Source organism: Leptopilina boulardi, unplaced genomic scaffold (genome assembly GCF_019393585.1).
Source record: "Leptopilina boulardi isolate dan_hultmark-lab unplaced genomic scaffold, ZJU_Lbou_2.1 LbouV2_204, whole genome shotgun sequence".
Classification (NCBI taxonomy): Eukaryota; Metazoa; Arthropoda; class Insecta; order Hymenoptera; family Figitidae; genus Leptopilina; species Leptopilina boulardi.
In genome coordinates, this window is record NW_026137757.1 from 1,407,524 (window position 1) to 1,435,248 (window position 27,725).

A 27,725-nucleotide genomic window follows, 5' to 3' on the forward strand; every position below is an offset into this window, starting at 1 on the left:
TTGAAATCATATATAGGTAAAAAATTTTTTCACCCTGTTATACAATAGTTATGATTTTACAAAAAATGCAATACTCACATTTTGGCAATTGAAACACTTCAGGAATTTCGACCCATGTAAAAAAATGTTATGTGTTAATTTGACAATATTAAGAATTACACACATATTGAAACTTTTAAATGTGTAGTTATAGTTTGACAATCGATCACCAGATAGCGTGTCATAGTCTGATTGCAGAGCCTTAATGCTAAAAAAATGATCGAAAATGTGAATCGATTTATCGATTAAAATCCTGTTTAATCAGGTTTTGTTTTTTAGTAGTATCTGATATCGTAAGTTTTTGTAACTAGAAAAAATGTTTAAAAAAATTTACTGGAAAAATGAAAAAAATACTGAGAAGGAAGGTGTTGTTTGTTTTTTTATTTGGAAAGGAGGTTGGACAATTTGTTAAAGAGTAAATTTGCTATACAACTGTTGAAATTATTTCTATGTAAATTAGATGTATGCTATAAAGTTTGAGAGTAGATTGGTGGAGAATTTAAGTTGGAATCATTCTGAGAAAACAGTGAGTCGCGCATTGCGGGTCTACCCAGGTCAGATAGTGCCCCCACCACGATGCCTCGTGCTAGGAGCCAGTGACTTGCCAAGAAAGAGCAACAGGCCAACACCACAAGGCACCAGCACCAGCCAACACGCCTCGATGACGCCTCGCCTTGGCTCGGCTGGGTGCTTGGGCGACGTGTGTAACGCGAACGGCACCAATTTGTGATGAAATGCTAATGCCTTTCTTAAAAACCTGTGATGTTTGTGTCGCGTAACATCGACAGTTGTTTAACTTGTTGTTGTACTCGATTTAAATGCAAGTGATCGGACAAGTGTTCTCCGCAAATGTTTTGAGTGTTTGCCGAGGAAAAGAAAGCAGAATCTTGTTCCTTGACTATCAGCGGGTATTGTTCGCGAACCGGAAATTCGTTACCGTTAAAGACAGTGTAATGGCTGAGTGCAGGTAAGAATTGGGAGCACTGTGCTAAAAGCAGGGAAAAAGAGGAGGAAAGAAAGAGAAAGAGGAAGAGAGGAGGTGAAGTTAGGAGCTGAAACGAGCGTGGAGAGGCAGAGACGAGGACTAGCACTCTCGCAGTCGCAGGTAGTCGTGATAAAGAGCGCAGGCCAATAAGATCGGTGCTTGGCGATCGGCGTTGCATAGCAGTGAGCGGACTCTGAAAAGGGCAATTGTTAGTGAATACCTATTATTGAGTCTTTTCGCCGAAAAGAAGGATCTGGTAGCGAAGGAAATATTTGAAAAAGGTAGTGTCTGTTACTGGCACCGAAGAGGGTGGGGCAAAGAGGAGGTGAAGTGCGCGACTCGAGACGGGGACGGTACGTGTGTGCGTGTGCATGACGCACACGATCGCGATAAACACTCGAGCACTGAGGCCAAAGAACGCGAGAAAGAAAGGGAGAGAAGGAGGAAACAAGAACCGTCAAGTTACAAGAGCCGGGATCCAAGATGGCGCTCAAGCAAGAAGTGGATCAGTTGTCTAAGAACAACCTGGTGGTTCGGGTCGACCAAAACTCCGAATCGGACCTGCAGGCGCTGTTCGACACCGTCCTCAAGCCCGACTCGAAGAGGCCCCTGCAGGTGCCTCTTCGCATGCGAAACCTGCCGGATTCCTTCTTCAACCCCCCGTCGACTGGCAGCAAGAGTCCCTCCATTGCACACTCGCGGGAAAATTCGGCCGACTCCGCATTCGGAACCGCCGCGGTGGTCGTTGGTTCCGCGGGTGCGGCCGGATCTGCAGCCAATGGCGGAAACTCGGGGACCGGAAGCAGCAGCAACACCAGTGGTGCCGGTAGCGGCGGTTCTCCAGCTTCTGTGAACCAAGGCTTGACAGTCGCGCATCCCCGTGCTCACAGCAGTCCGGCATCTCTTCAACAGACATACGCTTCTGCACAACAAGCCACACAACATGCACCCCAGCCCCATGCTCGACACCATCACCATCAGAAACAGCGTAGTTACGATGTCATCAGTACTGTCGATGACCTCGGTCCTTTACCTCACGGATGGGAGCAGGCACGGACACCTGAAGGCCAAATATACTTCCTCAAGTAAGAACCTCCGTCTATGTATTCATTTCTTTGCAGCACATTAAACAATACAATTTCCCCTTTTACAATATAATCCATAAAAAGTCTTTTCACAGACTAAATTCAGGGTCACATTCTTAATTTAAAAATGTATAAATCCAATCTTTAATTGTCGAAACCAATTTTAATAATATTTGGTATTTCAACTTACACTAATAAACGAAGGTTAATTTTTGTTTTTTTACCAGGGCATTTCGGATAGACATTTTTTTGCAATAACAAGAAATCCTAAGATCGATTCATTAAAAACTTTAAAAAATTATAAGTTTTAAGCGACAATGCAGGGTAACCATAAGTCAGGGAGAAAACTTTATCCAAATTTTGATGGGTTCTAGTTTCTATTTACTCATATTGGTTTTAACTATGATTATTATTTTGTCATCTATTTTCAGAAAATAATTCACCTTTTTACTTACTTCCAATTGCAAAAAATTATTTAATAATAATTATTATTAATAAACTTTTCAAAATCATTTTCAATACTGATGGATAAAACGATTGCAAATAAATGTGGGGTAAAATTCCTGTTGTTTATTAACAATCCACTAATCCAAAGTACTTCGTATAGGACTTGTTGGATGTGGAATTATGTCAACTTTCATTTAGTAACGTCAGAATTACGATAATTTTATTTTTTTTATAAAATATATCACTTTTTATTAACTTTAATAATTAATTAATAAATATCTCGAAAACAACGAAAAAGGACATTTCCATATTTTTTGTGTTGAAAATACACACTTTTAACTTTAAAAAAAAATAAATAAAAAAAACGACCGAACTTAAAAAAAAGTCATCATTTTTTTTGATTTTACAAAAAAAGGGTCAAATTTCGATTTTTTTGAAAATTTTTTTACACCATTCAAAAGAGCAGAAAAAAATCTTTCGAAAACATATAGGTCACATTTTTTTCATCTTTCTGTTTAAAAGTTACAAGTCTTGAAAAATTCACTGTTTACATTTTTCAAGAAAATTCAACCCCCTCCCTCTCCTTCAGTTTTTGAAAAAACCTAACAATACTTCGTGATTAAAGTACTTACCCCCAGGGCTAAACTATGTGCAAGTTACAGCCCGATCCGATCAACTTTTTTTTCACTTAGTACGCTACAGGAATTTTACCCCATGTATACGATGTAAACTTACATTATTATTATTAAAATATAGTAGAAAGAATATTTTTTTCTATACATTATATTAAAATTGTGTAGTTAACATATACATCTGTAATTGTCATAAGTTATTATGGGACATAGGGGCAAAACGGGATAGTTGCCTTTATTCATACATCAATGAACCAATAATGATCGTATCGCACATAATGTTTAACCAATATGACAGTTTTCAGGTGATAAAAACATTGAACGATTGTACCACGTTTTTTCTTTTTACCACGTTGTTTCATGAAAAAAACTGTGTTCGGTGATTTTCTTCTAACTTATACATTTTGTTCAGAACGTGTTCATTTTGTAAATAACAGCATTTTTTATAACATCTTTGTTTTTCATAAGTGTCACTCATTACTCTAGCAGGTAAACATTTGTTTAATTGTTTGTTGAATCATACTTTTTATTGGTTAACTTTTTAGTGTCATTTCGCATGAGGGGGCAAAATGGGATATGAAGTTTATTTTATCATATAATTAAAAACACATTATTGTAAGTACAAGAGTTAATTAGTTTTGTATAAATGTTTCATTTTTCTTGTAGAAGGGTAAAAAAATTATAAAATAAAGACAAGTAGAGAAAATTGGTCAGAAGAGAGCATGAAAAATGCGGTGGGCAAAAAATGGGTTTCAATTTAGCAGCAAAAATATTTTCTGTCCCTCAAATGATTTTGGAAAAAAAGGTGAAGATGCAACCTTCACTTTTGAAAATTGCAAGCAATAATAGGTTGATTTTTTTGGAAACCTCAGCTTGCTTCTTAAGGTATCCCATTTTGCCCCCAGGGAAGGTAAAATGGAGATATGTAACTTTTTTCAATTTTATTAATTTTATATATTATTATGTAACAAATGTTCACATTAAGACTGCATAATTGAAGACTGGTTCTCAAAGATTATTATTCCAATAAATAATAAAATACTGATACCTATAATAATGTTAGTTTAATTGAACTTCAAACTTTAGCTATCCCATTTTGCCCCTACATCCCCTAATTATATTGTAAATTTAAAGTAAGCTTACTATGTAATATGAATGTAAGTTTGCACTGTATACTTACTTAATGGTGAAAGTATTAAACTTACCGTATATTTTTAAGCTTTTGAAAACTGTGTAGCTCAGGTTGGGGTGCATCTTAACCCTTACTTTGGTCGTTTACTTGCACTCATTGTCAGTATACAGTTAAAACATGTGTCCCTAAGGGATCATTCATAACTACGTCATACTTGTAGGGCGAGGGGGAGGATCAAACTGCCTATAACGAACTGGAAAAAAAATTTATTTGATTCAAATAATCGATTACTTGACTATTATCAAATAATTATTATTTGAATCAATTAAAAGGTATTTGTTTCAAATACAGAAATTATTGGTTCAAATACAGTATTCTCTTTTTTAAGAGGACAATTCGATAATAAGTAGATAGAGAAAAAGAAGGTTTTTTGAAAACTGTTATTTCTCCAAAACTATGACAGGTAATTTTATAAAAAAATTTTATTTTAAAAGTATAGTAACTTATACTTTTTTACAAAAATTGGTTGTTCATATATTGCTGTTACCACCAACCTAATGCAGATAGTAGTAAAAGTATTGCGGGCGTGATATCTTGAAAACTTCTCCACCGCTTTTGCTCAAGAAGGTCACAAAATTTTCAGAACACTTCCCACTATATCGTACGAACCCAGGTATAAATTTCAAGTCGGTACTACAAGCCTCTTAACTATTTTTCAAGATGCTAATAAACCTATGGGTATTCGAAACAAACTTTCAATAAATTTTTTGTAAAATAAATAAAGTTCTTTAATATTAACAATAATTGGGCGAAACGTTTATGTACATGTAATGACCATAGGTCTCAGGTTAAGTAGGTATACATTTTTTAAATATGGACGGTCGATATGTCTTGTTAAAATAACAAATTGCATAATAGTAAAAATTTACGGTTAAGTATACATTTTTTAAATATGGACGGTCAATGTGTCTTGTTAAAATAACAAATTGCATAATAGTAAAAATTTACGATTTATTGCATCGGTATGCTTTTAAAATTAGAAAATAATACCCCTGTACAGACAATAGCCTTTTTCCGTTTTCCTTCAGGTCTCGTCTTAGTGGTTACTTCTTTCCCCTCGCCTTCTTCGTTTTCTTTGACTTCGTCAAGTTCTCACTTTAATCTTCAGGGTCGTAGTATTAAGGGTACGGTTGGATCCACTTTAAAGCCTAAATAAATTTCATTTTTTATTTACTAAAATAAAGAAAATAATTTAATATTTTTTGAAATTATTATCTTGTTTAAATAATTTTCAGCATTGAATTTATAAGTACATTTTCTTTAACAAATTTTGTATGTGCTTGCCGAAATGCAATTTAAAAAAAATTAAGTTACCCTGAGTAAATTCTTAACAAATTTTAATTTATGAACTACATCAACCAGTTATTACTAAAAGAAATAGCTATAATGAATTAATTAAAATTGTCTGTAAGTATTAGCACAGACTTCCTCTTCACAAACAAGAAATTTATTAACAATAAATTCAAAATGAAATACAATAAAATTTAAGTTTAATAAAATATATAAGTTTCTAATTTTTCAATTTTAAATATTATTAAAATTTACTTAACTTTCGTATCGGTATTCAAGTAAAATTTTTTATTTTAATTAATTTTTTTTTACTTTTTCTATAATTATTGTTTAAACGAACTTTGTATTTTGTATACTTTATTTTCAAATAATCAATTTTGTATTTTGTTTATAATTTATTTACAATAAACGAAGGGGAATTTACTAGTAAAAAAATGTAATACTTGACTCTTTATTACCATTATTAGATATTATTACACTTATTACATGTAATACATTATATTACAAAAATACATAGTAGGTATTATACTTTATTAAAGATATCTTACTGAGTATTAAGCTTCATAACTGTCCAAATTTGAATAAGTTAAAAACAACTAATTACTAGTATAATCAGAACTCATTTTTTACTTCAGCAATTAGTGAAAAAGAACTATTTATTAGTAAGAAATAACTGAAAAAAGAGCCAAATTTTATTAATTTACTAGTTTATTTATTTATTTTATTATTATTAAATTATTTGTTAATAGAATTCCTACTTAAATTTTAATTACTTTAACATAATCTAAAATTTTTTTTATGATTCCGATATCAATCTTAATTTCAACTATATTAAGTGTAAAATGTAAAGAGTCAAACCACGTCAATGTATTGAATCATCAACATCTATTAGACATTCTTCAATGATATAATTAAACACTTGAAAATAATGCCATTGTTTCAAAAATTATACTTTACATTACACTTATTTAAGTACAGGGGGGGATATGTATTGAGGTTACATTTCACAAGTGCACTTTTAACTCATATTAAATTATAGTAAGTTTACGGTTATCATTTAAATTAGTAATACAATTTCAAAATATTTTACTATTTTCTCTAGTAAAAACATAAATTCTACTAATTCAGAAGTTAAATATGAAACTGCCAATTAAATTAGTAAAAATTCTATTAATTAAGATTTAAAGAGTAAAAAGTTAAAACTTAACAAAACATTGAATCCTCTACTTTTTATAATTGTTTTTTTCAATGAGTTTGTATTTAAGGTTTTGTTACTTTCATATAGGACAACATACATATTATCAAAGCATCAATCCAATCCCAGAACCTTTTTTTTGAGTTGTCTTTCTTCAGAATGCCTTTTAAAAAAAAATCTTTTAATATCCAATATAGATAAGAGTCAAAAGTCCTTCACGCACCAAAGAAAATTTGCTCGTTATTATAGGGACAGCGAATGGTGGGGTCCAAATTCAAATTTTTTTACACGATTCAGCAAACACTTTAGTTCCTGCTTAAGAAAATTTTTCAGCAAATATTCGTTACTATTATCTAATTCATTCCTTTCGGTGCATAATTCATTTATAATAATAATAATTAGGAAATATTTTACAATAAGCAGAAAAGTATTTTAAAAAATACTAAAGATGTACATTTTCATTGAAATGTTGATTTTTATTAAAATTTATGAGAATAAATGATATTAAAAATTTTCAATTAAAAAATAGAGTGTAAATATATGAATATAAAAACTTTGTTGGTTATTATTTATTTGTAATATAAATGTGATAACTTATATGTATTTCGTTTCGGATATTTCTATACTTCACTTGATCGTTCTTCCATATCGGGGAGAGATAGATCTTTCTACCTGCACAAGAAAACTTGTAGGAACAAGGGATTGTACGAACCAGTTTGAAATGAAAGGATACCTTTTTGAACAGTGACGGATTTATCAAGTGGTCTTGTGTCGGTAATATTAAACTGTTTATTACATTCTAAATTGTTTTGGTAAAAAATTTCCTCAGTATTAACAACAATCGGTAATAGTTGTTTTGAGTTCAGTTGAAGTAATAATAGGAATTAAAAGTTTATTTTGTAATCAATTAATAATTAATAATAAAACGCATTATTAAAAATAATTACAAAAGTTATAACACTTGTTCTCTCTAGGGGTTGATACGTGTATATATTATGTATACAGTGAAAATCCGTTACAGCACCTTTCAATTTAGTAGAAAGTGATGACATTGCCTTCCGTCAAGCGAGTGTGAGTCTGTTGCTCAGGAAAGTATCAAGGGAGTGTTTGTGTGCACCTGTTAACTAAAAATAAATTCGCCCTTAACAATTCATGATGTCTTATAACGATATTACACTTGGTTACATAATAAAAATTAAAAAAACGATATCTCCAAATCACTAGTGACCACTGTTTTATAAGTTACTTTTTTTAGTAATTTGTTAAGTTACTTACAATTAGTAAAGAAAAGTAACTAGTTACAGTTACTTGCAAAATAACTTAGTTTCTTTTAAAGTTACTAAAAAGTTATTTTAAAATGTGTCTTTTCGTAATTCAAATTACTAAAGATTTGCATTCGATGATTAGAAAATTTTGATGTGACATAGTTTGCACTTTCGATTGTAAGTATTTTCTTCCATGGAGTGAAATGTGAAAAATTCTGAAATTCCTATCTAAGGAATAAAAGATTCAGGATTAGACACTTCGTTTTCGTTACTATCAGAATTATGTATTTCATCTAATATCTTCTTGTGCTATCACTTTGCGCGCCCTTTTCAAAATGCGAAATTGTATTTTAGAACGTTTTTAAAGCAATGAAAATTGTGCAAAGAAAGTGAAGAAAACCCGATATAACACTTATTAGAAACAACTTTACAAGAACAAAAGAATGTTTGAATGAACAATGTTTTGCCGCATAGAAAACTATCAAAATATTGGAATGGCCATTGTAAAAGGAATATTTCGAGAGATTTTTCAGAACTTTTAAATTATTGTATTTTTTATTTATTGGTTTGAGCAGAAAAATGTGTATTGCATGACGAAAAACTCTCGATTATTAAAAAAATATTTCTCACAAAATCCGAATATTATTTCAGTATATATCTTACGGGCGTCCTGGTTATATCTGATGTTCCTTGGAAATTAGGATAATCTTACAATAGATAAGATATTTGGATACCGTCAGGATTAATACAATTCATAATAATATATTGACTCATGTATACCTTTTTACTTTGCAAGCAGAATACCTATATACAAATAAGAAAAACACGCAGTGCTACACTGCGTCATTCGTCATGTAATATCTCGTGGAAGAAAACGTCACTATAAAAAACCGTGTGATTAGAGTAAAAGACTTCAGCTTTCATTGTTAAATATATTTCTGAGAGTTAATAAGATTTATTTTTTCAAATTACGCAATTTTGTACCATATTTTAGTTTGAAAAATGAGTGACAATCGATCATATTTTTTCTGATATGTAAAATTTTATAAATATTAAATTATTAAATTCTGTGTTTTGGGAAAATCCATAAAGAATGGTGCACTTTTACGGGGAGGGGAACGTCAGCTATTTGTATCAACCTGTAGAAAAAATCGCGCTAAAGTATGCACCAGTATATGTAATATGGAGGAGGGTGACTTGAAAAAAGACCGAAATAATACAATGTTCTTCATGGATGCTCCCTTTGTAATTCATTGTCACTTTTCATCTTCTCATTGAGAACTCGCATATAATTTCAAATTAAAAAAAAAAATTTTTTATTCATTTTATTATTTGTTAATTTATTAATCATATTATACTTCTATGATTAATGTAGCATTTTTTCAGTGTACACGGAGAAAAAGAAAAAGTAATTTTTACTACTTTCAGAGTAAAACTGGAGCAACTCGAAGTTTCTGCGCATCTCTGGCAATTTTTACTCCAAAAATAGTAAAATTTATTATTTCTGTAGTAAATTTTACTGTTTCCGTAGTAAGTTTTACTATTTCTAGAGTAAATTTTACTATTTTTGGAGTAAAAATTGCCAGAGATGCGCAGAAACTTCGAGTTGGTCCAGTTTTACTCTGAAAGTAGTAAAAGTTACTTTATAAAAGAAATCTTTTTTCTCCGTGTAATTAACAAAAAATATTATTAAACTTTAAGTGAATAAAAAGAAAATTGTCTTTCGTGTATAACAAACGATTTTTTGCGAATATCACTCCTTGTAAAATATTTGTTTCTTGTATCAGCACGTGTGTTTTATAAACGACTTGATAGCACCACAAATCCTTGAAACATTCTAAATATCAGTGAATAAACTTGCATGGGGAACTGTGTCGCACGAGCACCTCAAATTATCGCATATTACGCATTGAGTTATAAGATGTTGAGATTATAAAACTAATTCGTGCGGATTGAAAATTTATTTTTAATAAAGTGTGCATTGAAAAAACGAATTATAATCCTTTCTTAAATTTAATTCTGCAATTTTATTTTCAATGTTATTGATTGTTATTGATTGATTTTTTAAAGTATGAAATTTTCTTTAGTGGTAATCCCCTGACACTTCCACCAAAAATTTAATTTTGTTGATAAAATAAAGGAGCCCAAAAGAACCCCGCACCACGCATACATGGGTAATTGGGGTCCGGTGAAATTTCTTGAAACTTAATAATTTTGTACATTTTGACCTCCTAAACAAAAAATGTGTCCTTAAAAGGCAATACAAAATGAAGAACTATATCTATGGGAAAGCAAAGCGAACACAAACAATTTATTCATCATCTTGACAGCGGTTTTTAATTTTGTTTAGAGAATTGAGTTAGATCGTTATTTAGAATTTCATTAGGATTATTGTATTATAGCGATATCTCAGACATCCTGTATATGCTTCATGTGAATAAACATTACTTCCTTCTGCCGGTAATCAGATATTTATTTGATTTAATCATGAACTGCTTTATGTAAAGACGAACCTGACGTATAACACCTTGTTACCAAGTTATACCGGAAATGGATGTAACAAAAATGGAAGGAAGGAAATTGCGCATCCATCATGTCCAGCGAAGCAATACGGTGCTTTATATGCCATCACGTACCGATTAAAGCACACATACACACAAGTATATAGAAATAGAGATACACAGTGCAGTGTGCTCTTCAAGTAAATCTACTCATGGGGTGATGACAAATTTTACTATAATGTAATTATTATTAATATCAATTGGTGACTCATCTTTAATGTAAATTCAGATTAAGAGAGATTACTGCTTATTTCCAAACAAGATGAGACACCAGAGACTTCATTGGAACTCATTACGTTTTATAATCGTCTTCTCTTAAAATTACGTACTCTCAATACCCGTGCAGAAAATTTGACCAGATCTGGCAACCTGATCTGGGCCCGATCGAAAGGAAACAGGGAACCCGACCGGGGCCATGCCAGTTGGCCCGATCTTATAGTAATTGTAATTTTCAATAAATTATCATTATTTATCTCTAATTGATAAATAAAACAATAAAATTAATCAACATTATTTTATTTTATGAATCTGCATTTAAAAAACACCTTATAAAATGAAAATGAAATAAAAGTTGAAAAAAATTATTTGAATAATTGTTTCGTTTACTCTCTAAATCTGAATTAGTAAACTTGTTCACTAATTTAAATTAGTGACTCACTTTTTGCTTTAGAATTAGTTAAATTTTACTAATTGTTAGTAGAAGTTACTAATAATTAGTAAAATTTTACTAATTCATAAGCAAAAAGTGAGTCACTAATTCAAATTAGTAAACATTCTTACTAATTCAGATTTAGAGAGTAAAAAATGTCATAAAATGCTATAAATGTATTTTTACTAATTTTTTAAAAAAATTTAAATATGGCAACCAGGCCTGGCCCTGGTTGGGCCCGTAGAAATTTACTAACCCGGTGCCAGGTCGGTAATCGGGATGAAAAGTGGCAATTTCTGCACGGGTATTTATAAATTATCGAAAACTTTATTTTACTGATATTTCATTAGAAGTACACACCCATGTGGAAAGATTTCGGAAATTTTCCAGAAGTAATTTCCGGAAATCCTTCCACATAGGCACTAATTTAAAAGTATCAAATTGATATAAAATTTTTTATCAATTTAATACTTTTAAATTAGTGTGTATGATATTACAACATTTTTTATTAAACAACTTTCAAATTATTATTATTACTGAAAACAATCCTACAAAGTAAGTGAACAGAAAGAGAAAATTAATTTAAAAATGAAAATTTCAAACTTTTGAAACTTAAACATTTTCAGTGTAACATTATGGTGTAAATTTTTTTTTTAAATATACTAGATGTTTCGTAAGCTGAAATTTTACCCTTCTTTAAAAACATTACTATATTAATATTATATATCTGAAATTAATAAAGTAGAATATTTTATCAGGCGCGTAGTCATAGGAAATACCATACCCTATACTGACAGTAAAATATTACGTGTTTACCTCCCCCTGCCTCTCAGGACCATTGCGTAATTTAGGAACGGCCCCTTTCTCATTTGAATTCATTATCAAATATTACCATGTAATCCCCTTAATTCTGTTTATTGCAACTGCGGTTAACGTGAATTGAATGCACCCGCAGTTGCCTGAATTTTCATTCAAGGGAAATTACAGAAAATCATTCACTGACTGTAGTGGGTTTTTATTTTTTCTGTCACAGCTAACTTTTTATCAGCCGTAGTAAATGTATTAATTGCTATAGCAAATTTTGTCAGCAAATCCACTGCGCAGGAATAATTTTTTAACATATGTATTAAAGTTCATTAATATTTAGAAATGTAAACGTACAGTGAGTTTATAATAAAGTTCCACTTTAAGTTTTCAACAATCTTATGTTGTAAATTCGTGCCAAAGTGACAATCCAAGCGATTAAAGTTTGAGTGGGTTCAATTGGTTGACAAACATATTCGTTTATTATTCGTTTTTGAAATCTGTGTCCTTCCATAAAATTATTACTCTGAGCGCTGAATCAAAGGAGTAACCGTGTAAAGAAAAGATGGAAAACGGTGCGAGAGCATCTATTTACGAGTTGTCCGGCGCCGCTATGTCCGGAGTAAAAATACATCTTGGTTTCTAAGCTGTAAGCCACCGCACAGAAACACTCTGTGCTCTCTGAGAGCTACACTGGTAACACTTTACTTCTGCAGTTCGTTCCTCTGTTCATTGGAGGCATGCCAAATTTCAGCCCTCGGCCTCTTCGCATTCAAAACTTTAGCTCCAGACCCATTCTTCCATTTGTCTCTAGACCATTATTTCAATGTTGCAAACATATGCTAAAGACTAAAAAGAAATTATCTTGAATAGATAGTAAAAAGAGCAACTTACTCTCAAAGCAAATAAATTTTCATTATTTTAATATTAAACTCAGTCTATTTTTAAGCTCCTTGTGCTACTTTTACGAATGCTCTCTTATTTTTGGATATCTCAAAATTAGTCATTTTCTTTTCTTACTTCAAGAAATCAAACTGACAAATTACTAAACTATTTTTCTCGATCTTTTAATTATTTTGATAGTTCTACTAAGAACCGAGATGTTAAATCAATAGATTCGTTGTTGTATATAAATAACAATATATCCCATATAATTTTCGAAATAGATATCATTATCTTCCTATTTGATAATGGAATAAATTCTTTTATACATTTTTAAAAAGTTGAATTTCCATTGGCAAAATTAGAAATTTACTACTTTTAAAAGAACTTAAAAAATATATCGTGTATGAAGCTGTTTATTAAAAATGTGAATAAAATTCGAGACAGGAATAAACATGGAGAAAGATTGTTTTGCAGACCGCTTATGACGTCAGAGTTCAAATATATACTATACTCTGTTCGACGAGAGAATGCCTTTGTAAAATGACGATTTTCATTCTTTTAACGAAGAATGTCATAAAAGTGAAGGGTTGGCGTGGATTTCAATCTTGGACCACCCCTTTTTAAAAAAATTATGTCCATTCGTGGCCTGCACTCACCCTTTAATATAGACTTGCGATTAACTTTTGCTCCACAGATTCATGAGGATTCTAAAAAAGGCAAAACTCCCTAACTGCTGCTCGGTATAAAGATTGTTACTTAAAATTTTCCCTCACCCTGAAAGAAAAAGAAACTACGTGAAGGAAGGCATTCTTTCGTTGAACAGAGTATACAATACAGAGACACGTGTTGATGTCAGACTAAATTTCTTCGACAAAATAGACTGATACAATGCCCTGCCTAACTGAAGCTGAAAACTAAAAGTGTTCAGTGAGAATCGGTTGTGCAGTAAATGCAATCTTAAACTGTTCACACCTCTTAAATCAAGATTTTTTAGTATGAACATGTGTTTATTTTTTTTTATTTAAAACGAATTAAAAATAAGCCTCTTCGGTTCATTTTGAACGTATCAAAATGAAGCAGACAAGATTCACTTTTAGAATTGAAAATATATCATTAAATAACGAATAATTTTGTAGGTACAAATAAATAAATTTTTTTTAAATCCACAGAGTTTTAAAATACAGTTTTAAGAAAAACGCGTTTAAAGTTTTTTAACAGTATAATTTATTAAAGATAATTTAACTAAAATATTTATTTAACCTTTTGAAGACTTAATTTAAAATCATAATGAAGAATCACAATTTTTTATTTTTAAAGAATATTTCAGCGAAAGTACTTAAAAAAGCCTTGATTTCAGACCATTTTTGAGACTGATTTCATTTACACGGAAAGAAATCTTGTTAGAATATTTAATATTTTGACACTCATATTTAGTATATTAAGTAAATTAATTGTATTATGAAAACTCCAAATGTTAAATTCTAATACGCCCTGTAACAAGTATTAGAATAAAATATTTCATTTTCTATATTTAGAATTCCGTTAACTGGTATAATCATTTTACATTTTGATATAGTCGATAAGAAAGTGGATTGGTGGTAAATCCTTATATTTACATATAATACTAATAGAAACTTTTTCTTTCAAAAAATGATAGAAAAATATCAAAAATCACCGAAGTTTGACGAAGTTAAGCGAGTGAGTCCGACCGGGTTTGACCGATCACTAACGTGTAGTCACGAAAAAAAAATGTCAGAGAAAAGTCAGGGAATTTTTTTCTTTAAGCCTTGCTGGACATCCTGATTTTAAAGTAATTTTTAATACTGCAATATGAATTAAAAATAATTTGAATTAATATTTAATAATAAAATACTTTATTTGTTTGCTCATAATTTTTATATAATTTTTATTTCTGCAATATAGACTAGAAAAAGTTTTGATAAAATTCTTTTTCTAAATATAATTATAGAATATTTGTTATAAGTTTTGTTCTATAATTAAATTAAATGATTTTATGATAAAAATTGTTCTTTGAAAGGTAATAAAATATTTTATTATTTCTTAATAAATAATTATTTTTATTTTTAAATATTTAACAATGTAACATTAAGTTTCTCACAAGTGCAGAAAAATCTGTCTATTTAGTATATAAAGAAGTTCAGAATTTCTCATTTCAACATGAATTATGTATCTATATGCGTTGCGTTTATGTATGCGTATTGTAGTTAGGATGTGTTAGGAATAATTTTAAGCCAATCAAAGCGTACCAGTTATGTGTGTGTATTAAGAAAGACTCCCACTACCCTCGAATAGAAAAGGAGAGAAAATCTTAGAAAAGAGCCATTGGTGGTTCCGACGTTCTTCTTTTTTTCACGGCTCCTGCTTTTTCGTATAGTTTTAGCAAATTACGAAATATTGGTTCTGATTTTTCATATAAATTTAGTAAATAACAATGTGCTAGACTGTTTACTTCCTATACTGTTTTTTCCTAAAGGTTTTTTCCATATTCGGAAACTGTAGATTTGAATTAAGAAATAATAATTTCAGTTTTCGTAAAATGTTTCCAGTTAAAGGAATTCGTAAAACTATACCAACTTTTATTATCAAACCAGAATGTTTCGCAATTGAAAAACAAAAATATCAAAATTTCTATTCAGATTTATTAAATATTCTAACAAGATTTCTTTCCGTGTATACATAAACGGAGTTAGCCCAGCTGGACAGACTTTGTTTTTTACATTGTAGTTAAGGTTTTTTGCCTGAAAACTAAACTTTGGAATTAGAAATAAACGAGATTAAATGAAAAATATATTGTTAATGTTCAGTATGGTGTCTAGCGCAGCGATCAGGGTAGTCATGGAAAAGTCACGGAACTTTTTAAAAATTTAAAAAAAAATCAGAACGAAAAGGTTATAGAATTGGAAAAACTTTTAAGTTTTGGTCATTACTTTAAGTAAGGTTATAAAAAAATGTTACATACTGTAGGAAATTTGTAATTTTAACAAATTAAAAGGGGTTCTTTAATGAATTTAATGTTTGTTTAATTAGATGCGTTCTATAATTCCATTCCCGAACAATGTTTACTTAAATACTTGACGCAAACTATATGTAATATAGGTCAAAACAAGTAAACAACTGTATTAAAAAATATATTTCAGAACAGAATTTGTCAGTATTTTTTTTTAATAACCATATTTCAGATTTTACTTTTATTTTCTATAAAATTTCCAATTCATTTTCACTAAAAAAATGTTTCGACATAAGCGAGTTACCTTATTAACCCTAGACAGTACACTGGGGTAGAAAAATACATTTAAAAAAAATCAAACTTGGGCATTTTTTGCAGATTTTGTGTTTTTTTGTAATTTTTTGATATTTTTGATACTATCAAAACACAAAAAACGCTACCTTCTTTCTTATAAAAAATGAAGAAAATGACATACCTAATAAAGTTATTTGGCATTAAATATAAGTATTCTAGCAACAAAATAATTTTGGGGTGTTTTACTACCTCAGTTGTTGCCAGCTATGTTGTACTGTCTAGGGTTAATTTAAACTATGTCATTGAACTCATATATGCTTAATTTATTTTATTTATCGTTAAAATTTGAGAGTATTGGAACTCACAATTCCTGTATATTCACCATGTATGCCTTGCGTGAAATCGTGTTTGAATGGCCTTTCAATACTTTTTTCACCAGAAACCCTAATTTAATTATCGGAACTAAATATTTGTTATTAGTTAGTTAATGTTGTCATTATTAATCTTCGAAAATTAAATATTTCAATAGCTTGTTTGGAGTGGTTTATGTAGTTAATAATTTATAATTATTTGAGAGATACGAAAACTCACAAAGTTATTTATTTTTAGTCATTTAACAAGAACAACAACATGGGAGGATCCTCGGAAAACGGCAGCAGCAGCAAGCGTGGCGGCAGTAGCGGCAGCCGTTGAAAGCGGGAAATCATCTACAGGAACAACAAATACTCTCGGGCCGTTGCCGGATGGATGGGAGCAGGCACGCACGAATGAAGGAGAAATTTATTTCATCAATCACCAAACTCGAACGACTTCTTGGTTCGATCCTCGGATTCGTAAGTTGCTGTGTTGAAAAATTCTTAAAACATTTCTAGCAATTGATCTTTTGCAAATTTTTTAATTAACTTTTACAATGATTCATTGATATAATAACTTCATTTTTGTAGCTACTCATCTTCAGAGAGCACCTACATCAGGTGCAATGTTGCCACAAAACTGGCTGCAACAACCAAGTGGTGGAGGCATTCAGAACAATCAAACTCTCCAGGCTTGTCAGCAAAAGTTAAGACTTCAGTCATTACAAATGGAGCGAGAGCGGCTGAAACAACGTCAACAAGAAATTATGCGCCAGGTTTAAAAACTATGTTTTATAATTGTTGAAATTGAAGTCATTCAATTTTGTAAAATTTACATGTCCTTTCAACTTAAATATAATTATGATAAAATCCATAAAATGTGGGTTCCTACGTGGAAAACCGAATGGGACCGCATATAAAATTGCCCACACAGCACCCAAAATTCCCTGAAACTTGACAGAACCTGACACGGCGAGGTTAGGAAACTTCAGTGGCAAGGTTCACACAAGTTTAAATGTTTAAATGTCCACATGAAAAGAATATTCACACGAAACTTTGAGGAAATATTACACTATAAATATTCACGTGCAATGTTTAGTCAATGTTGTGTCAATATTGACATTACATTTTCGCCTAGTTATAAAAATTTCGTTTACTAATATAATAAGTATAGGTGAATATTGACACAACATTGACTGAACATTGCACGTGAACATTTATAGTGTAATATTCCCTCAAAGTTTCGTGTGAATATTCTTTTCATGTGGACATTTAAATATCGACACAAACTTGTATGAACCTTGTCACTGAAGTTTCCTAAGCTCGCCGTGTGAGGTTCTGTCAAGTTTCATGGAATTTTTGGTGCTGTGTGGGTGTATACGTATTTGGAACAGGAATTTAAATAGGAAAAAACAGGAATTATATGAATGGCCTTTATGAAATCTCAGGTAAATTCCTTCTTTTAACTCTGATTCTGATATAGGAGGTTTCTCACACATTATAGAGAAAATATACTGCGCAGCCAAAAAAGTTGTAGAAAACTACTGCGCGGGATTTTGAAACATAGTGTGAATTCATATATAAATCTTACTCTTTTTCCTGTTCAAATTCCTGTTCCATATACCTTTAAGGTTTTTTTATTTGATTCCATATAGTTTTCCACCAGGGTAGAGTAGAATCTTAATATACCGAATAGACAATAGTCTTATTTTAAGACATTGACAATAATTTTTAGAAACATAAGTAACGTAAATAAGGGGAGCTTCACTCACTTCCCTTACAAAGTAGGGTAAGGTGAGGAATGAGAGCGCCTTAAGGAAAAATATAAAAAAACCATCTTGTTGTTTTAATAAAATATTAGTTCCAACACTTTTAACTCTTTTTGTTATCTATCTTTAATATTTGATAATATAAACTTAAATAAAAAATTCTAACATTAACTTTGCAAATAGAATATGTAAAAAAATAATATTAAATTTTGCTATATATTGTAATCATAGATTAGTATAAATGACCGAACGACCATGTTAAATCTGCATTAAAAGTGGACCACTTTTTGGTACCTGCTACACATCAAAAAAACACGAAATTGGACCTCAGCTAAAAATTCCAGTTCCATCATCCTTAAGGTATCACATCGGTAAAACCGTTTTCTATAGATTTTCTTGAAAATTTTACCATATGTTCTTATTATCATTCTTGACAAATTTGCAAAATATGAAGAATTTTCGCCGTACGAAACCCGAGATATTAGCAATCAAAGTTGCTTATTTTGTATGGGAGACGGGACTAATGTATGGGGGAGAAGTACATTTTCATAAATATCATCAGAAGTTTTCTATAAATTTTTTTCAAAAACTAATGTTGAATTCACGAATAAATTTGGAACTAAAATATACCAAGAAATTTATAATTTACCGTGCCGTTTATTTGTAATTATAAATTAAAAATTCTATTTCATGACGTCATTTGCAATATATAGCACACCCGCCACTTTGATGTGGCAACATCGCAGGATGGTAACATTAGTTAGAGAGAGACAGTAGTCCACAGTAGTCAAAGCGAGACTTATAGCGACGTTGTCAAACCTCCTACTCCTTCCAATCGCTGCTAGTGTGGGGTATACGTGTACGAGTGTATTTGTAGAAGTAGGTACAGTATGGGCTGAGAGTATAGGGAGTTGAGGGCGAAAATATAGTGCGGGAAGTAGTAATGCGAGCTACAAACTTTTGACTCCGATTAGTGCCGCTGTGATACCTTAAATGATCCCAATAGGTTCCTACATAGGATCCTTAAAGGTTTCCTGAGGGATCCTGTTAAGAATCCTACGCAGGATATTAGACCAGGGATCCTGTGCAGGAACATTAGTTACCTTGGTTCCTCTGCAACTTCCTGTATCTGAAAGTTTAAAACAAATTTTCAAATAAAAATTCCTGTACATGAACCTCCACAGGATCCCATGGGTCTTGTTGCGCAGTAAGTTTCTATGGGTCATGCGAGTGTTTCAAACTCAGATGGTCAGTCAGCCATTGTGAAAATTTTGAAAATAAAGAGCTTTGTATTTTTGAGTTCTGTTCCACATACTTCCGATTTTTCCCACTGTTTACACACTTCCCACATGAGCGCTTGTGTTTTATTCCATGATACTTAGTGGGTAATGAAAAGTGGTCCACTTTGTACGTCGTTTGGTCTCCTTATACTACTCTATGATTGTAATAATTAGAACGATAAATCTCTTAGACTCATGTGAAGTTGGCAACAAAATCTTAAAAAAAAAATCCACAATGAGTTCTGGGTAGATTATCAATAGTTCTAGAGTTTTATAAGTTTTAATTCAATAGTTCCGTAGATTTAGACCAGAAAATATGATATTAAAAAAATAAGGTGCTAACTTCACCCAGCACTATAATTTTCGCAAAAAAGAGTTCTGACATATTATTCCGATAGAAAATACAGAGTTCTAGAGTTCTCTTATAAAACAAAAAATAGTTCCGCAAAATTTAAAAATTTATTTTCCTACACAAGATTTTTGTCTAAAATTTTGAGGGATGATAGATTTTGGTACAAGGAATCTCGCTGTTCTCCGAAAAACACATAATTTTGCGTTAAATTATTAAAAAATGAAGTTTAAAAGTTGCATTTTTAAACGAAAATGAAAACAAAGATGGCGGCGCATACACAGACGTTGCTTGAGTGTGTCAGTGCTCCAGTAAACAGCGCCAACTCAAGCTAGTGGCCGCTGAATGAACTATGATAAAACACATTATTTTACTATTTATTGCCTTATTTTTATTATTTTTGCGTTAAGTTGTAGTAAATAAGTAGAACAGCGAGATTCCTTGTACCAAACTAAATCATTTCTCCCAAATTTTAACCCAAAATCATTTTTTATTTCAGAGAAAGATTCAAACCACAAAAAAACGTCCTTCGCCACATACCCTTAACTCAAAATCAAAACAAGTACTGAACTTTGAAATTTTCGAAAAAATTTGAGTTCTCATGAGTTCTGATTAGAGTTCTGGCATCTTCATCAAGAGTTCTACAACTTATCTTTATCAAATTTTCCTCTAAATTCAAAATCAAAAAAAGTGCTGAACTTTGAAATTTCAAAAAAAAATTTTTTCATGCAAACTCAAATTTTCGAAAATTTTAAAGTTCAGCACTATTTTTGATTTTGAATTTAGAGTAAAATTTGATAAGGATAAGTTGTACAACTCTTAATGAAGATGCCAGAACACTAATCAGAATTCATAAAAACACAAATTGAAAAAAAAAATTTCAAAGTTCAGCACTTTTTTTATTTTAAATTTGGAGTAAAATATAAGAATAATTTGTACAACTCTTTTGATGAAGATGCCAGAACTCTTATCAGAACTCATAAAAACTCAAATTTTTTTTTAAAAATTTTTGAAAATTTTAATTTTCAGCACTTTTTTTTATTTGAGTTTAGAGTAGAATTTTATAAGAATAATTTGTTGAACTATTGATAAAGAGGCCAGAACTTCGGTCAAATCGACTAAAACTTTAAATTTTTAAAATTTTGCGGAATTATTTTTTGTTTTATAAGAGAACTCTAGAACTCTGTATTTTCTGTCGGAATAATATGTCAGAACTCTTTTTTGCGAAAATTATAGTGCTGGGTGAAGTTAGCACCTTATTTTTTTAATATCATGTTTTCTGATCTAAATCTACGGAACTATTGAATTAAAACTTATAGAACTCTAGAACTATTGATAATCTACCCAGAACTCATTGTGGATTTTTCATTTTTTAAGATTTTGGTGCCAACTTCACATGACTGTAAATATTATTATAGAACTCTAAAACAAATCTTGAATTTTTATTCTAACAGCAAGAATTAATGCTACGACAAACAACAACTGATGCTGTAATGGATCCATTTTTATCTGGAATAAATGAGCAACACGCACGTCAAGAGAGTGCAGATAGCGGTTTGGGACTGGGGTCTGCTTATTCTCTTCCTCACACACCTGAAGATTTTCTGGCCAATATCGATGACAATATGGATGGAACAAGTGGTCAGTATTAACACCAATATTCTACCACCACACCCTTCGTACTATTATTTTCATATTCTCAAGAAAAAACAAAGAGTGTATTAGCGCTTCGATAATAGTATCTGGACTGTTGAGAACGTCAAGACTAAGTCCTATTGAAAATCCCCACATGGGATCCTATGTCAAAAACTATGTTTTACCCACTTCCATTAAGGAAACCATATGGTTTCCCATGCAAATCCCCATGGAAAATTGAGACAGGATTTGAGGTAGGAAAAAATTCAAAAAAATTCAGTTTCAGTTTTCCCCAAGTGAAATCCTTTATCATTTTTTTTAAATTTTCCCATGGCAAATCTCATGTCAAATCCTTTTTCGCCCTGTTAAAAGTCCCCACATGGGAAGCCACTTGGGAATCCATGTGGTTTCCCATGTGCCCAACCAGCACGAAAATTTGCAGCAAACTTGCAAGAAGCTTGCTGTGCAAGTAGTGCAAGGTTGCAGTGCAAACATGTAGCAAGTTTGGTGCAAGCAACAAAATGTCCTCTTGTGGCAAGCTTGCAAGACAACGTTGGCGCAAGCTTGCTGCAAGTTTGCAAAACTTAATACGATGCGCAGTTGTAAACGGAAGCTCCTACGGCTGCACAATAAATTTTTTAACCTCCAAAGCAGGCTTTATGTTTATTTAGTAACAAATTGTTTCGAAAAAAATTTTTTTTTTAGTATTGTACAAGTTTGCAGCAAGCTTTATGCAAGTTCTCTGCAAGCTTCCTTAACTACCTTGCCACAAGAGGACATTTTGTTGCTTGCACCAAACTTGCTACATGTTTGCACTGCAATCTTGCACATCTTGCACGACAAACTTTCTGCAAGTTTGTTGCAAGTTTTCGTGATGATTGGGTGGGGACATTCAATAGGGCGAAAGACGATTTGGAATGGAAAAATTTTTCGAAAAAATGATAAAGGATTTCACTTGGGGATTGATATTGGAAAAATTATACTAAAAAATAGAAAAAGGATTTGACATGGGATTTGACAGGGGAAAATTTTTCAAAAAAAAGGAAAAAATTTCACTTGAGGATTGATATGTTTAAAAACAAGCCGTATAATCTGTATGAAATTTTTTGTTTTTCGAAGAATTTTAGACGACACATATTTTCTTATTTAGCTAAAAACATTTTTTTTTAAAAAGATTTAAGGATTTTAATTTTCTAAGTCTGAAACGTCATTTATTTAAAATTTAGGGAAAAACTTTAAAGTGTTATAACATTTAAAATAATTTAGATATCTAATTTTTTCGTTTTGCATTTGAAAGAGCTTTCATTTTTCTTTCAAAATCCGTTGGAAAAATAAAAAAAAATGTTAAAAAATAACAAAATGTCGGCTATTTTGATAAAAACTTTAAATTGAAATTACTCAAGAACCCCACTTTATTTTTTGCTCAAAATTTTTTTGTGGATTGTCTTCATCGTGAAGAATATTTTCTATAAGAATTTAACTTGTGTTCGATTCTGGTAGAAGGAAAAAAAATTTGTTTGGTAATTTTTTAAGAAGAGCTCCATTTTTCTGAAAAAGTAAACTAGTTATAAAAAAAATTCCCTTAAGAATTAAAATAATCCTAAATAAAGTTTCCTGTATGATGAACCAAAAATTGATTTGATATGAACATGTGTTGAAATGTTTATTTTTTGTAGAAGGTGGGGCACCAATGGAAACGCCTGATTTGTCAACTTTAAGCGATAACATTGACTCAACAGATGATCTTGTGCCTTCTCTTCAGGTATAGCATTCATATACTATACTTGAAAAAATTTTCTTTGACATTTAAAATTTTTAAATTCGATAAATTGTAGTAGTAATTTTAGACTCCTAACTTATGTATAAATTGTATAACAATTTAAAATAAAACAATTTTGTCTTTAGCTCGGTGAGGAGTTCTCTAGTGACATTTTGGAGGATGTGCAATCTTTAATAAACCCAAACACCACTAAGCCAGAAAATGTTCTTACGTGGCTGTAATATTTTTCGAGAATATTACATTCATAGCATCAAAACAAAATTACATAATCAATGAGTTTAGACTTTATCAAAGAAATCGTCGCTTCCATCGGGACATAAGTGCACAATAAAATAGTCCGCAACAGGCACGCACACTTATTTTATTGCAAATGTGTGTATGTGCGTATGTTCGCTTGTAAATCAAATCAAGTTAATGATGCAATATCAAAATGAAAAAATCAATTCTATGTCAAGATAAAAAATGTAGAAACGTTGAGTAGTATCGATGTTTTCTCCCATGATGACTTTTTCAAAATTTATTATCAATAGGAATTCAATATTGTTAAATATATTCACGTTTTAATAATAATTTTTTGCAAAGTTACATAAAATATAAAATGAGCACATGAAATTAAATTACATTAAAAAATTCGTTTGCAATCAGACACAGTGTGAATAGCATCGATCAGTTGTAAGAAAAATGTTAATCATTTTAATATTTCATCATTAAAACAAATGTATATAGCTACATGTTCTTTCAATTCTAGCGAGAAATCCCCGTAAAGTTGGGTAAAAGCGCCAATAGATTTGAAATTTAAGGAAGAAATTAGATACACTCTATTTTACCTTGACAATTGTGTCAAAATATGATTACATGTATTCCTGTCGAACCCGCTCAAATTCGGAGTCAATGAGATTCAGATTGTTATTCGACAGTGTTGTAACCATTTTCAGTGGAATAATGTTTGTCCACTGTCGCGTAGTTCAATCGTTTGGAAATAAAAAATGATACAATTTTTACTTGAGATTTAGTCAGCACACTGACAAACGCTACAGTGTTTAACGTTTAAATGGTACATACATTCTTTTTGAGATAATATCGCAAACAAGACTCAAGCATTTCTTTTAGATATGTAGAATCGTAAGTTAATATTTAGCTCCTTTCGCGAGAAAGTTTTCATCAGTCGCGTCACTAAATTTAGGCGACACTTTTGTTTACATAGGTATTTGTCAAAGTGGAAACCTTGACCTTGAATCTTGACTGCAGTCAAGTTCAGTTTCGATCATAGACACTTGGATAAATAGACAATTTGAGTCCAAGGCATTAATGTGGCTAAAAATTCGAATTGCTCTTTATGTAAACAAAAGGTGAAGATGGCAAACCTTCAAACACCGTTAAATGTTTTGGAAAGCAATATGTAGATGATAATTTTGAAGAAGAGGAAAAATGTGCGTGTGTGTATGATTTCAAATGAAATTTTCTTATATGTAAAATCTCTATTGAAAATTCCCACTTGGGAAGTCGTACGAAATCATATAGGCACTACGATTTTCGTAACTGAATTAGTAATTCTCACGTCGATTCCTATGTTTACAATATTTTATGCAACAGAAGTTATATAAAACTAACAGGTCGTTCAAATATGAATTTACGTAGGATTTCATTGAGGAAATTTCGAACGGATTCCCATGCCTAAAAAATTCTACGTAGGAATTTTCAATATTTTCGAATATATGTATGCTGAGACTAACATTTCCTTAAGATTTTTATTCTAAGTACTTATTCATATTGTTTTAATAGTAGTTTAAGGTTCTATTTGTTAAAATCTATTAAATAACGTAATACCTTATGTTACATGCGTCGTTAATGTTGATTCCGATTCAAACCTATTTAGCTTTTAAAGAGAAATTAAAGAATTTCATTTTGCTACAAGTTTAGAGCAAAAAAAATAGATATTTTACTTCAAGTTTTAAGAAAAATTTGGTTTTGGCATACATGTGAAGAGGGATTACTTAATTATTTTTATGCAAAAAATAATGCAAATAAGTAACGAAACTTTCATTTGTAATCGCATATCTGTATGCAGAAAACTACTTTAAAATTTTATTGCTTATATTTTGAAAAAATAATAATCTGAAACAGATTTTGCACATTTTTACTACATAAACTGTATTGTGATACAGCGATTTTCATGCTCATAATATATCTATCTATATATATATATATATATCAAACGACATGTAATGAAAACACAAGTGCCTTGACTTTACAATCGCAATCGCGACAGCCGTCCATATTTTTTATCGCATCAGCGATCATTCAAAAGTGCGCGGCATACTTTAGACCAGTTTAATATTCAAGTATTGAAGTGTGAATGCAAAATATATACAAATATTATATATTTTTTTTTATATATAAAGTCTATAAATGTTATTAGAAATTACCGTTATCGGAAGGACTCGTTAGTTTGTAAAATTTCCTTAAGTTTTGTACTACAGTGAAATAATGCGGCGCTAAAAGGAGGATAGTATATGATGTTAACAGATGAAATACTTAATTACATTTGGCCTTAAGGATCGATTTTTCGAACGAGTTTTTCAATATTGAGTGAAAACATAACCTTCTTACCACTTTTAATCATCTGACATCTTGGCTAAATTTTATTCATTTAGTCTTAGAGTTTTTGAGACTGTTTGTGCCTTACGTCTAAAAAAAATAGTGTTCCAATGTACTAAAAATTTATTTTGGTTGGCAAACTTATGTACAGAATGAAAGAAATAATTTTTCAAAACAATAGTACTTCAATTTAATATTTTAAAAGGAAAAATAATTCCACTGCATTACAATGAAAAATCTTTGTAAAACGATAAAATATTGCAATGCATCTAATCAATGAAATCTTTAAAAAAAATTTTTCATATATGTTTTTCATATCATATATGTACAAGTTTTTTTTATTTATTAAAAACAAGTAATAAAAAGTGACAATACTTTAGAAAACTTACTTAAATGTAAGTGAAAGTATTAAATTCAAAGCATTAAACATTTTTTGTAGAATAAATTCAGAAAAAGGTCTATATTTAGCCTTTCTTTCATTTTAAAATTCGTATTGCAACCAGAATAAGCTTTTTATCAAGTTTTTACTCTTGCCTCTTCCGGAAAGAGGAAAAGTCGCAGAGTGCAATGTGTGAATATTTACGATTCGTCATTTGCACGCTAAGTTTAATGCTCCTTAGTTACAACATTAGTCGTGCGAATGCTTTTTAAGAACATTTTCAGTAAAAGTAAGAGTTTTTTAAATGAAAGGTTGCAAAATTAAGACACATAATTGAGGTTTAGTTTTGAATTTGCAATTTTTAAAAAGGGACAAATTCTAAAAACTTTTGGATTTAATTGTGAAAATTAGGATTTTTTTCCTTATTTAATATTTTAACCTTACTTTGATTTATTTCAAATTTCTCTTAATAAATAATGAAAACTTATATTATTTCCTTAAGCATGATTAAATTTTTTTAAAATTCTGTCTATAATTCGGTTAATTTTGTACAATAAAAATGTTTAATAAAATGTCTTCCTCTATGTGAAACATGATTAACGGATATTATAACTTAGTATCTTTAATGAGATTCTGAAATTGATAGAAGATGCTTACTATTATAACTAATTGGTCAACAAAAGTTTAAAAAATTTGACAAATCTATATTTTTATTTGTAATTAGTGTTTCAAGTATATTAATATACTTTAATGAAAAAATTTTTTAAAATTAATTGCCTGCAAATTAAGTTCAATGTAGGTATGTCTGAGAACTGCCTCCTTGTTGAATCAAAAAAGAAACTTTTTATCAATTATTGAAGAAATTGTATATAATGTATTGGAAAATTGTAAAAAATTTTAAGGAGAAATAAATTTTCTCATTTATACGATTTACTTTTGTAAAAAATAATAAGATGTCAAATGAAATATTTTTATAAAATTGACTTTTAGGTTGAACAACGTCGATAAATCGTTTCTGAAAGCAACATAATGTACGTTGCATCAGCAAGTTTTGTATATTCTTAGAATTGTATTTCTCTGAGAGGTGACTTATTGTGCATAACTATACAATATCTGAGATTATATTTACAGCAAACATGCTATTAGTTAATATGTCAGTATTTAGATTACGCTCATCGGCGACCGTTTGTGACGTACGTTTTTATATCGTTAACAAGTGCCTTAGTAATAATGATAACAATAAATATATTGTTTACTTACGTACATAGCAGTATATTTAATTATCCACACC

General features: G+C 30.5%; 1 protein-coding gene across 2 annotated transcripts; it reads left to right on the forward strand.

Moving 5' to 3' along the window:
• The first annotated feature begins 773 nt into the window (after positions 1-773).
• LOC127278530 (transcriptional coactivator YAP1) lies at positions 774-27,697 on the forward strand. 2 transcript variants are annotated; one of them, XM_051300279.1, is made up of 6 exons: positions 774-2,109; positions 16,901-17,124; positions 17,236-17,420; positions 21,497-21,683; positions 23,354-23,439; positions 23,583-27,697. In XM_051300279.1, exons 1-6 carry the CDS (start codon positions 1,508-1,510, stop codon positions 23,676-23,678), a joined length of 1,380 nt encoding a protein of 459 aa, XP_051156236.1. In that variant the 5' UTR covers positions 774-1,507; the 3' UTR covers positions 23,679-27,697. The 2 variants fall into 2 exon arrangements, with proteins under 2 accessions (XP_051156236.1, XP_051156237.1); XM_051300280.1 differs by having other exon boundaries at positions 1,507-2,109; positions 23,357-23,439.
• Positions 27,698-27,725: the final 28 nt, after the last annotated feature.